The 11,489-nt window shown below is 62.1% G+C and overlaps 1 protein-coding gene across 8 annotated transcripts in view; it reads left to right on the forward strand.

Annotated features, from left to right (window-relative positions):
• The window catches only part of DCTN1 (dynactin subunit 1), a 15,003-nt gene extending 4,761 nt beyond the window's left edge, over window positions 1-10,242 (forward strand). For 3 of the 8 annotated variants that reach the window (XM_045286729.1, XM_004696103.2, XM_045286725.1), the window contains 25 exons: window positions 1,380-1,571; window positions 1,876-2,073; window positions 2,217-2,421; window positions 2,496-2,574; window positions 2,661-2,820; window positions 2,949-3,053; window positions 3,261-3,452; window positions 3,543-3,659; window positions 3,845-3,997; window positions 4,554-4,714; window positions 4,812-4,980; window positions 5,259-5,327; window positions 5,487-5,549; window positions 5,660-5,809; window positions 5,886-6,047; window positions 6,140-6,271; window positions 6,437-6,562; window positions 6,715-6,857; window positions 7,001-7,167; window positions 8,344-8,358; window positions 8,498-8,634; window positions 8,715-8,907; window positions 8,992-9,071; window positions 9,383-9,472; window positions 9,824-10,242. In XM_045286729.1, the coding sequence (XP_045142664.1) occupies window positions 1,380-1,571; window positions 1,876-2,073; window positions 2,217-2,421; window positions 2,496-2,574; window positions 2,661-2,820; window positions 2,949-3,053; window positions 3,261-3,452; window positions 3,543-3,659; window positions 3,845-3,997; window positions 4,554-4,714; window positions 4,812-4,980; window positions 5,259-5,327; window positions 5,487-5,549; window positions 5,660-5,809; window positions 5,886-6,047; window positions 6,140-6,271; window positions 6,437-6,562; window positions 6,715-6,857; window positions 7,001-7,167; window positions 8,344-8,358; window positions 8,498-8,634; window positions 8,715-8,907; window positions 8,992-9,071; window positions 9,383-9,472; window positions 9,824-9,961 (3,396 nt within the window). In that variant the 3' untranslated portion in view covers window positions 9,962-10,242. Of the gene's footprint in view, window positions 138-1,379; window positions 1,572-1,875; window positions 2,074-2,216; window positions 2,422-2,495; window positions 2,575-2,660; window positions 2,821-2,948; window positions 3,054-3,260; window positions 3,453-3,542; window positions 3,660-3,844; window positions 3,998-4,553; window positions 4,715-4,811; window positions 4,981-5,258; window positions 5,328-5,486; window positions 5,550-5,659; window positions 5,810-5,885; window positions 6,048-6,139; window positions 6,272-6,436; window positions 6,563-6,714; window positions 6,858-7,000; window positions 7,168-8,343; window positions 8,359-8,497; window positions 8,635-8,714; window positions 8,908-8,991; window positions 9,072-9,382; window positions 9,473-9,823 lie in introns of all 8 variants that reach the window. The other 5 variants (XM_004696104.2, XM_045286727.1, XM_045286726.1 and 2 more) reach the window with 4 other exon arrangements.
• The last annotated feature ends 1,247 nt before the right edge of the window (window positions 10,243-11,489 follow it).

The following is an 11,489-nucleotide window of genomic DNA, read 5'->3' on the forward strand; positions in this document are numbered from 1 at the left end:
GGAGCCTCGTTTCTGTTCCCACTTCTGCTCTCACTGCTGCCCCTTTTGCTGTGTCTTCCTGCCTCTTTTCTTTTTCCCTGACTACCCTCCTCCTCTGGCTCCTGTTGCCTGTCCAGACCACCACTCGGCGGCCCAAGGTGAGGAGAAACCAGCCTCGGTGCAAGCCACTGCCCCGTGCACACAGCATCGCAGGTCCATGCACGCGCGTGTGCATGTGTCTGAGCAAGGGAAAGTCGGTCACTCTGTCTCCTGGGCTCTCTTGGGTGGTGGTGGGGCGGGAGTGTGTGTGTGTGTGTGTACACACGTACTGGAAATGGTCACAAGCCCCTCCTGGGGAAATGACTTGAGGTGCTCAGGGCTTGGCTGAGCCAGTGGCATGGGTGTGAAAGAGAGATGAAGGAGGCTGTGACTGACTAAGGCAGACTTTCTCAAAGAAGGGAATTATGACTAGTTTGCAGTCAGGGATTAGAAGCGAAACAGAGAAGAAATGGTAAAGTGCCAAGGCGTGAGGAATTGGGGGGTGTCTGTGCATGGCACATGGTGCCGGGCAGCACCCCTGGAAAGCTGCAGGCTCTGTCTGCATGACCAGAGAGCGCTGGCAGGCCTGTCTACGACCCACAGCCTCTAGCGGCAGCTGGGAGGTCAGGACTGGTGTGAGTCCCTTTGTCTTGGGGGAAGGAGGTGGCAGGGGGTTGGCTGTACTGACCTTGCAGGGCGGCTCTGCTGTCCTGCTGCGGAGTGTCGGTACTTCTCACGGCCATCTGTCTGGTGATAGAGGAGGGAGCGCTCCGAGTCCCAGAAGGTGGGAAGACCTTTCAAAGTGGGGGGCCAGAGAAGGGAGATACAGCTTCCGTGCTAGCCTCTTTACTGGTGGAGGTCCTGATAGGGATGGTCTGAGGAGCCCGAGCCTGACTCCTAGCTGGGTAGCGAACCTGACCACACCCATGGCCAGTTTAGCCCTGCCTTTGCTGGGAACAAACTCCAGCCCCTCTTTCTCTCTGGGAATGATACTGGGGCACTTGTCCCTTTAGGGGGAGGGCCCCCCAGCCCCAGGACAAGATGGACTGGGCGTATTCAGAAAATGCTGGAAGGATCACAAGTGGGTCAGGGAGCAGAGTTGTGGGGAGGCGGGCACTGGCCCTGCTCTGAGGGGGGAGTGCAGAGCTGGAGGAATGTGGGGTCAGTGCCAAAAGGAGTGCCTTATAATCTCTGTCTCCCCCCGCCCTCTCCTGTCCTTGTCCTTCCTCCCTGTCCCTCCCTTCACTGCCCCTCTGTTCTCGTTGCACTTTGGGGCCTCCTTCCTGCCTCCCTTTGCCACATTCCTGTTCTCCCTCCTCCCTTCATCACCTCTTTCTGGTCTGCCCTGCCGTCCCTGGTAGCCCACCCGCCCAGCCAGCACTGGGGTTGCGGGGGCCAGTAGCTCCCTGGGCCCCTCTGGCTCGGCATCTGCGGGTGAGCTGAGCAGCAGTGAGCCTAGCACCCCAGCTCAGACCCCGCTGGCAGCACCCATCATCCCTACGCCGGCCCTCACCTCTCCTGGAGCAGCGCCCCCACTTCCATCCCCCTCTAAGGTAAGGATTGGGACTGAGGATGAGGGAGAACTGAGACGCAAAGGGGGCCTGGACCCTGGCTGAGGTTTCGGGATTGCCAGGCGTGGGGAGACGCACACAGAAGAGGACCGGGAAGGGAGGGGACCCAGCAGGTGGCTCTCCTGCCATGGGCAGGCTGCCCTGGATCCGGATCCCCAGTGTTTTGTGTTGTGCTCTCTTGGATGTGTGAATCCCACTTGCTTCCGACCCTGGGGCTGGGCAGGCTTTGCACACATTCTGCTCCAGCTCTGCCCTGTGTACAGACCGGGAGTCCTCCCCTTCACAGGAGGAGGAAGGGCTGCGGGCCCAGGTGCGGGACTTGGAGGAGAAGCTAGAGACGCTGCGCCTGAAACGGGCAGAAGACAAAGCGAAGCTGAAAGAGCTGGAGAAGCACAAGATCCAGCTGGAGCAGGTGCAGGAATGGAAGAGCAAGATGCAGGAGCAGCAGGCAGACCTGCAGAGGCGCCTCAAGGAGGCGCGCAAGGTGGGCTGGGGACGGAGCGAGGGACTGGTAGGGCCGAGAGGTCCAGGGAAGACACCAAGTGGGGCGGGAGCTAGGCCCTCCAGGAGAAAGGCTGCTGGTGCCTCTCCGGGCCTGGCCCCACACCAACCTCGCCCCGTCCCCAGGAAGCCAAGGAGGCTCTGGAGGCCAAGGAGCGGTACATGGAGGAGATGGCCGACACGGCGGACGCCATCGAGATGGCCACGCTCGACAAGGAGATGGCTGAAGAGCGGGCCGAGTCCCTGCAGCAGGAGGTGGAGGCGCTGAAGGAGCGTGTGGACGAGCTCACCACCGACCTGGAGATCCTCAAGGCCGAGATTGAGGAGAAGGGTAAAGGAAAGGACTGGGGCCGGCTGGGCCCAGGGGCCGGGGCCAGGTGTGAAAGTGTCCGTGGTCTTCCCCAGGCTCAGACGGGGCCGCGTCCAGCTACCAGCTGAAGCAGCTCGAGGAGCAGAACGCCCGCCTGAAGGACGCCCTCGTGAGGTGGGCCTGCTGCACCGCTTGGCTCCGGAGCTGTCTCACCTCCTTGGCTTCCGGGGCGTCCCCCACATGCTCTCCCCTCCCTCCAGGATGCGGGACCTTTCTTCTTCGGAGAAGCAGGAGCACGTGAAGCTCCAGAAACTTATGGAAAAGAAGAACCAGGAGTTGGAAGTGGTGAGGCAGCAGCGGGAACGGCTGCAGGAGGAGCTGAGCCAGGCGGAGAGCACCATTGATGAGCTCAAGGAGCAGGTGCGGCGCCCAGCCCCTCTCCCTGAGCCCCCCACACACCTCCTCTCGGTCACCACCTCCTGCCGGACACCACCTCCTGCCAGACACTTCCTGGCCACCTTCCTCCACGCCCGGCTCCCGTGTTGCAGGTGGATGCTGCGCTGGGTGCCGAGGAGATGGTGGAGATGCTGACAGACAGGAACCTGAATCTGGAGGAGAAAGTGCGGGAGTTGAGGGAGACCGTGGGGGACTTGGTAAGAGAGGAGCTTCCGGCCCTGACGGCGGGGGTCTGCGTTGCTGATGTTGGAAGGGAAGGTGTTTAGAAGGGTCTTGCTGAGAGACACACTGACCTGTGTCCCCTAGTGTTTGAGCAAGGTGTGTGTGTGTGGTAAGTAGACCCACCTGGTCCTGCCACCCAGACCCTACCTTTTCTTTACCCCAACTACCTGGTGACCCCCCAGGAAGCGATGAATGAGATGAATGATGAGCTGCAGGAGAATGCCCGCGAGACAGAACTGGAGCTGCGGGAACAGCTGGACATGGCCGGGGCCCGGGTGCGGGAGGCCCAGAAGCGTGTAGAGGCAGCCCAGGAGACAGTTGCAGACTACCAGCAAACCATCAAGAAGTACCGCCAGCTGACTGCCCACCTACAGGTGCCCTCCTGCCCTTTCCTCTGCACCCACGATCACCCCTAGGGCTCCCAGGGGCCCCCGTTGTCATCTCACTGCTGTCACTACTCCCAGGATGTGAATCGGGAGCTGACAAACCAGCAGGAAGCATCCGTGGAGAGGCAGCAGCAGCCTCCTCCGGAGACCTTTGACTTCAAGATCAAGTTTGCTGAGACCAAGGCCCATGCTAAGGTGGGGAGAGTGGAGGGCCTGAGGGCCAAGGGATGGGCTGGCCCTGGTGTGGGGCTCTCGACTTCAGGCGTCTCGGGGCAGAGGTGCTTTATGAAGTGATTTGGGGAACTTGACTCTGTGGCCCCTGGTGGGTCTGGGGATTTCTCCACTTAGACTGAGAGTCCTGCTTTCTCTCTGTGTCACAGGCAATTGAGATGGAGTTGAGGCAGATGGAGGTGGCCCAGGCCAACCGGCATATGTCCCTGCTGACAGCCTTCATGCCCGACAGCTTTCTGCGGCCAGGTGGGGACCATGACTGTGTCCTGGTGCTGCTGCTCATGCCCCGCCTCATCTGCAAGGTACAGCCGCTTCATCACAAGTTCGCCGGAAACCTGAGACAGGCAGCGGGGAGGCTGCTGGGAGGCAGTGGTTCAGCTCTCCTGCCCACACGTTGGGTGTGCGTCACGTTGCTAATGTGTGCTGTGAAGGAGAGGTGGCTTCTTAGTGGGCACACAGGTGGGCATCTAAATGAGCTAGACTGGGAAGGAAGGGAGGGAGGAAGACGTGGCTCTTGGCTGGTGGCTGGGAGTTACGGGGCGGCAGTTGGCAGGGTGGTGTCCTCGAGGGTGGGAGAAGGGTCAAAGCAACATCTTGAAGGCAGGAAAGTGTTTGGTGCCACTGGCCACACCTCCTGGTCACTCCCTGCCCCTGGACCCCCAACCCCAGACCCTAGGAAGCACACTGGTTTCCCTTTCCCAAGCCAGTCCTTCTATAACGAAGAGCCGGTCTGTCTGCTCGCCCACGTGTCCAGCCCCGTGCCTGCTTGTTAGGCTCTGCGTCCTGCATTTCTGCGTCTGTGTCCCCCAGGCCTGGGCTTTCTGGCTCCAAGGCTCTGGTGCTTGATGAATCCCACAGGCAGAGTTGATCCGGAAACAGGCCCAGGAGAAGTTTGAACTTAGTGAGAACTGCTCCGAGCGGCCGGGACTGCGAGGAGCCGCGGGGGAGCAGCTCAGCTTTGCTGCAGGCCTGGTGTACTCGCTGAGCCTGCTGCAGGCCACTCTGCACCGCTACGAGCAGTGAGTGTCCCCTGACCCCACCCCGCGCCAGGGCTGTGCTGGCGGTGCCTGTGTCTAGGCTGCCCGGGGCCTTACAGAGCCCTTCTCTGGCCCCCAGCGCCCTCGCCCAGTGTGGTGTGGACGTGTATAAGAAGGTGGGCACCCTTTACCCTGAGATGAGTGCCCACGAGCGCTCCCTGGACTTCCTCATCGAGCTCTTGCACAAGGATCAGCTGGACGAGACCGTCAACGTAGAGCCTCTCACCAAGGCCATCAAGTACTACCAGGTCTGCGCACACCTGGGAGGGAACGAAGCCCTGGGGTTTGGGGGGCGCGGGCATGGGGAGGGGGCTGTTGCCAGCCTATTCAGGACTGTGCCTCCCACGGGTTCTGCATCCTGTGTGGCGTGGCGTGCTCTTAGATGAACTTGCCATGTAGTGTAACTGCCTGGGGCCCTCATGCCCTCGTGTCCCCAGAGCCCCAGGAAGACAGGGCTCGTGTTGTGGTTTGGGAAGAACTCCCCCGTCTCCTAGGACCTAAAGGCTGTCTGCTTGGTTGTCCTCAGCATCTCTACAGCATCCACCTGGCTGACCAGCCTGAGGACTGCACCCAGCAACTGGCTGACCACATCAAGGTGCAGTATATGGACCAGGGCAGGCCCACCCAGGCCAGATCAGGGGAACCAGTGAGCCCACTCGGCTTAGGGTCAGCAGAGGGCAGGGACTTCTTAGAGACGGGGATGGAGCCGATGGGCTTGTCCTGGGGGCTGATGACCACGTACTTCTGTCCACAGTTCACCCAGAGTGCCCTGGACTGCATGAGTGTGGAGGTGGGGCGACTGCGCGCCTTTCTGCAAGTGAGATAAACCCAGACCTCTTTGAATCTGTCGTCTCTCCTCGTCCCCAGTCCCACCCCTCTCCTCTCCTGCTGACGGGGCTCCTCTTCTGCCTCCTGTCCCCTGAGTAGGGTGGGCAGGAGGCGTCCGACATCGCCCTCCTGCTCCGGGACCTGGAGACATCATGCAGTGACATCCGCCAGTTCTGCAAGAAGATCCGCAGGCGCATGCCGGGCACGGATGCTCCCGGGATCCCAACTGCACTGGCCTTCGGGACACAGGTTCAGGGCTACGCGTGGGGCAGGCGGGGAGCTGGGGGCAGGCGCGGCATGTCCCCTCACACTGGCTCGTTGCCAGGTCTCGGATACACTGCTGGACGGCAGGAAGCACCTGACGTGGGTGGTGGCTGTGCTACAGGAGGTGGCAGCTGCGGCCGCCCAGCTCGTTGCCCCGCTGGCAGAGACCGAGGGGCTTCCTGTCGCTGCCTTGGAGGAGGTGGCGTTCAAAGCCAGCGAGCAGGTGGGTCCAGGGTGGGCAGACGGGGTAGGGGGGATGTGGGCATGGGCACCTGGGACCACCCTCTTCCCTCCCTCCTTCCCTCGGGTCTGCAGATCTACGGGAGCTCATCCAGCAGCCCCTACGAGTGCCTACGCCAGTCCTGCAGCATCCTCATCAGCACCATGAACAAGCTGGCCACGGCCATGCAGGAGGGGGAGTACGACGCAGAGCGGCCCCCCAGCAAGGTGGGCTGGAGCCCCATGGACAGGCCGCTGGGGAGCGGGAGGGCAGAGTGGACAGTGCTGGCTGGCCTCAGGCAAGAGCAAGCAGCCCTGGGGCCAAGTCTCTAGAAAGGGGCAGCACTGGCAGTCTCCCCTCTCACCCATGCTGTGTACCCCACCCCACCCCAGCCTCCCCCCGTGGAGCTGCGGGCGGCGGCCCTTCGTGCCGAGATCACGGATGCTGAAGGGCTGGGCTTGAAGCTTGAAGATCGGGAGACGGTTATCAAGGAGCTGAAGAAGTCACTCAAGATCAAGGTGAGAGAGGGAGGGAGGCGCAGGAAATGGGCTGGGGCGGTAAGGGCCAGCAAGAGGACTGAGGGGGTGTTGGGAGCGAAGGGGAGGCGTTCTGGGCAGCTGAGCCCCGCTGGAGGATGTGAGGGAGCTTGGAGCGCTCTGCTCTTTTCCAGGGAGAAGAACTGAGTGAGGCCAATGTGCGGCTCAGCCTGCTGGAGAAGAAGCTGGACAGCGCGGCCAAGGATGCCGACGAGCGGGCCGAGAAAGTGCAGACGCGGCTGGACGAGACGCAGGCTCTGCTGCGCAAGAAGGAGAAGTCAGGCACCGCCCCCGAGCCAGCCACCCACCTCTGCCTCCTGACCAGCCCCCCAGGGGGACTGATGCCACGGCCCCGCCCTGCTGGGGACAGGCAGGTGGGCGTACAGGAGGGACGCCGGCTAAGCCAGGCTTCCTTCACAGAGAGTTTGAAGAGACGATGGACGCGCTGCAGGCCGACATCGACCAGCTGGAGGCCGAGAAAGCGGAACTCAAGCAGCGGCTGAACAGCCAGTCGAAGCGGACCATCGAGGGCCTCCGTGGGGCCCCGCCCTCGGGCATCGCCACCCTCGTCTCTGGCATTGCTGGCGGTGAGCATGAGGGATAGGTGGCACCGGCCTAGAGGAGAGTGCGTGTCCTGAGGCCCTGGCCTCGGGTTGACTTCTGCCGCCTCCTCCCTGCCCTCCAGCCCCACCTTCATCTCTGGGGGTGCAGCCAGAAGGTGCTTGCTCAGGCTCATTCTGTGCCTCTGACCGTGGCAGGGCAGTGCTGCTGGTTGGGAAGCTCAAGATGACGGGGAAGCGGACCCGAGAGCCATGTCCCTGGGGGTCTGCAGCTGGGCTGCCCCTTGCCTACCTCGGCGTTTCCACCTGGGGTTCCCCTGGCTTCCCTGTGCTCCATTCCACCGGGGCCAAGGAACCCCAGCGCTCACCTCTTCAAACTCTCCCAGTTTCAGCCCAGTTTTAGGTTTGTGCCCAGGGCTTTGCCTGGGCCGGTGTGGACAGGACTCCTGGCCTGGTCCTTTGCTGACTGCTAGCCTTTCTCTCCCCAGATCCTTGACCGGCTTACTTCCTCCCTGCCATGCACTGAGGGTTTTGTCCGTTGCTTTCTGACTTGCCCTTCCCACCTCCAGAAGTATAGACTGCTTGCCTCAGAATGAATCCTGTAGGGTCTCTGGACCACCCCTGTTGTTCTGGGGTCTGGCCAGCTGGCCTCACCTGGGCCCCTTTCCTCATGAAAGCCCAGCACCAGTGCGTCTTGATCTCAAGCAGGGCTGAGCATTCCCTGGCTGTAGACGGCTCTGTGGCCCATCGTAGAATTGCCAAAATGACCCTTGTCTATGGCGCAGGCCCAGCCACCAACAGCAGCTCTGACGGCCCTCCGAGGTGGGGCTGTGGCCTCAGAGCTGTGGGGAAAAACGATGGCGGGCTGTGTGCGGCCTCGCCTGCTCTTTGCTGGGGGAACCCTGGCGTGTCCACAGTGCGCTCTGCCCTTCACAGAGGGCCGTGTGAGGTAGAAGGGCCAGTGCTGCCTCGGGCCACCAGCTTCCTCCCTCAAATCCAGTCAGTGCTGCTCCTCCCCACAGCTCCCCTGCCACAGGGCCATGCATCTGCTCTCTCCCTAAGGATGGGCAGAGGAGGGGTCTTGTTGGCGAAGGCGGTAGGATGAGCAGGGCAGGGGGCTCCTGGATGATGTGTGTTCTCGCTGCCCCGTCCCTCTAACTCCTCTCTCCTCTCCCTGCTTCCCCATGGGCTTCTCACGCACAGAAGAGCAGCAGCGAGGTAGACTCCCACGGGGGGAGGGGGGAGGGGTAGGGGGCGGTGCCAGAAGTGGTTGCTGGGGAGGCCGAGGCGGGCAAGAGTGAGGGCCCGCTTTCCCCCTCGGGGCCAGAGCTGTTGATGTTGGCCTTGGGTCCCACAGCAGGAGCCCCCGGACAGGCTCCTGGGTCCGTGCCAGGCCCGGGGGGGCCGGTGAAAGACTCGCCCCTGCTGCTGCAGCAGATCTCCGCCCTGAGGCTGCACCTCTCCCAGCTGCAGCATGAGAACAGCATCCTCAAGGTGAGGCCCGCAGAGAGGTGGGGCGTGCCGTCCTCTGATGGTAGACGGCTCTCCTTCACTGCTCTCTTCTCTCTCAACAGGGAGCCCAGATGAAGGCATCTTTAGTGGCCCTGCCTCCCCTGCATGTGGCCAAGGTGCCCCTCCCAGCCCACGAGGGCCCTGACCCTGAGGTGGCAGCAGGAGCACTGTATCGCAAGACCAGCCAGCTGCTGGAGACGCTGAACCAGCTGAGCACGCACACCCACGTGGTGGACATCACGCGCACCAGCCCCGGTAGGGACTGCCCACCTCTGGGATAACACGCCCGGCCCTTCCACGCCCAGGTGGGTCTGTCTCACCAGCCTTCTCCCCCCGCAGCTTCCAAAAGCCCGTCTGCCCAGCTCCTGGAGCAGGTGGCTCAGCTCAAGGGACTGAGTGACACCATCGAGAAGCTCAAGGTCAGCTCGGCCCCTGCCCTTCCCCACCACGTGGGGCTCCCTGCTGAGCCTTCCCTGCAGGAGCCCTGAGCCCACGCTGTCCCCAGGCCCTGCCCTGTCCTTGCCGCCCGGCGCGTGGGGAGGAGCTGGCAGGGGAGGCAGGTCCTTGACTGAGGTGCTCAGTGTGGGTGGCAGCAGAATGAGATGAGGTCGGCTTGTTGTCGGGATCGTGAGTTCCTCCGGTCTCTCAGAACCGAGGTCAGGGTGGGACGGGGTGGGGGCAGCGCCGGCTGTGGGGTCCTCTCGGTGAACCCTGCCTCTTGTCCCCTCAGGAGGAGGTCTTCAAGGAGACGGTCTCTCAGCGCCCTGGAGCCACCGTCCCCACGGACTTTGCCACATTCCCATCCTCGGCCTTCCTCAGGGTAAGGGCATGTGGGCAGAGGTGGGCAAGACCTTTTGCCGCGTGTGAAGGGCTCCTAAAGTCCCAGGTGCCACAGTTGCACCCTGTGGCTTCTCCGGGTCGGACTCACAAGCGCAGCCACCGCTGTGTGCAGACTTCGGAGTCCCCATCCGAACGTCTTCCCGATTCCACAGTGAGGGCGCAGGCTCTCTTGTCAGACAGCCTCGTCTAACTTGAAGGGTGGTCGCCGTCGCCTGGAAAGCCCGAAACCACACTCCCCAGGGCTGCCTGGTCTCCGTGCTCAGAGGCCCAGCATGCCCACAGCTCGAAGGAGCCGCTGACCGGGGGTCCTGTGCCCCTCCCACCCCAACAGGCCAAGGAGGAGCAGCGGGACGACACCGTCTACGTGGGGAAAGTGACCTTCTCGTGTGCGGCGGGCCTCGGGCAGCGGCACCGGCTGGTGCTGACCCAGGAGCAGCTGCACCAGCTTCACGGCCGCCTCATCTCCTGAGTAGCACCTGGCTTTGCTGTGCCCGATTCCCCTCAGCCGGCCCCAGGCAGAATCAGGGCTATCAATTTGCTGCCCCACTCAGCTTCCCTGCCCAGCTTGGCAGTGCCCCACTCCAGGTGTCCCCGTCCCCTGGCTTCTGCCCGTATTTGCTGTTTGGCTGCTCCCTGCTTCCTCGGGAGCCTCAGGGCGTGTGTGGGGTGGGTGAGGCCCCACCACCAAAAGTGAGTGAGGTCCCCTGGTTGAGGACGTCACCCCTTGATTAAAGCAACTTCCTCTCGGTGCTTCGTGTGTGGTGTGGGGAAGCCGAAGGAGCTGGGCTGGGGCACACTGGGGGGCCCTCCTGTGCAGCGAGAGGCAGGGCTCGCCCACCGTGGAGGAGGCGTTCACTCTCCCTTGGCGTCTATCACCTCGGCCAGTGGGCTGCTGCTGCCCTGGCCAGTCTCACACCGACGGGGCCCTTCAGAAAGTGCCTTCCCCAAACAGGAAATCCTGTCAGAGCAGCACACCTGGCACAGGGGATGTTACCAGTCCCTGCTCCCGGTGGAGATGCTCGGAGCGGCCACCTCAGATGTCTGGGTGCTCTGGTCCGTCTGCCCCATGCAGCGTGGCACCTGGTGCCCGAGCCCGGCCGGCTTTTCTTCCTGCTCCAGGACGTGCTCCTGCTGCACTGCCCCGTAGCACAAGCGACCGAGAGCTCCTGCCAGGCGCGTGCTGTCTCCCCAGGAGCAGGGCGTGGCGTTCTGGACAGGAGCGTGGTCAGCTGGTGGGTCCGCTTGGGCCTGGAACTCAGCTGAGGAGGCTCAGACTCTCCTGTTCACCTCGTTTCCAGTCACCTCTGGACACAAAGGGCACACGGGGGAGGGGAGGGGTGTCAAGGACGGACACTTAATCAGCAGTATGAGGGTCGCTCTCATCTTCCTCCCTTTGCCCACTAACAAGCCTACTGGACAGTGCCCACTCGTCTGGGAAGCACGGGGGTGGCGGGAGAGGCACGTGGTGGTCAGCCAGCCTTGTTGGGGACAAAGCCTTCGCCTGGGGACCTGCCAGGCAGCCGAGGCGAGGACGCCAACTTAAGGGCAACAGATGCAGGAGCAGATTTCCTCTGAGGAGCCACGTGGGTTGAAGCCAGTGGTTTTACACCTCTTTCTACTTTAATAAATCCTTTTATTGGGGGCTCATACAACTCATCACAATCCATACATGCATCCATGGTGTCAAGCACATTTGCACCTTTGTTGCCATCATTCTCAAAACATTTTATGTGAGCTCTTCCTTGATATCAGCTCCTCATTTTCCCCCCTCCTTGTCTCCCTCACAAACCCTTGATAATTTATAAATTATTATTTTTTCCTGTCTTATACTGACTGATGTCTCCCTTTACCCACTTTGCTGTGGTTCATCACCCGGGGAAGGGGGTTATAGGTAGATCTTGTGATTGGTTCCCCCTTTCTCCCTCCACTTTCCCTTCCCCTCCTGGTATGGTCCTGAGGGGCTTATCTCTCCTGGGTTCCCTATTTCCAGCTCTTAT

Source organism: Echinops telfairi, unplaced genomic scaffold, assembly GCF_000313985.2.
Source record: "Echinops telfairi isolate 266 unplaced genomic scaffold, ASM31398v2 ScPeMD7_9;HRSCAF=40, whole genome shotgun sequence".
Classification (NCBI taxonomy): domain Eukaryota; kingdom Metazoa; phylum Chordata; class Mammalia; order Afrosoricida; family Tenrecidae; genus Echinops; species Echinops telfairi.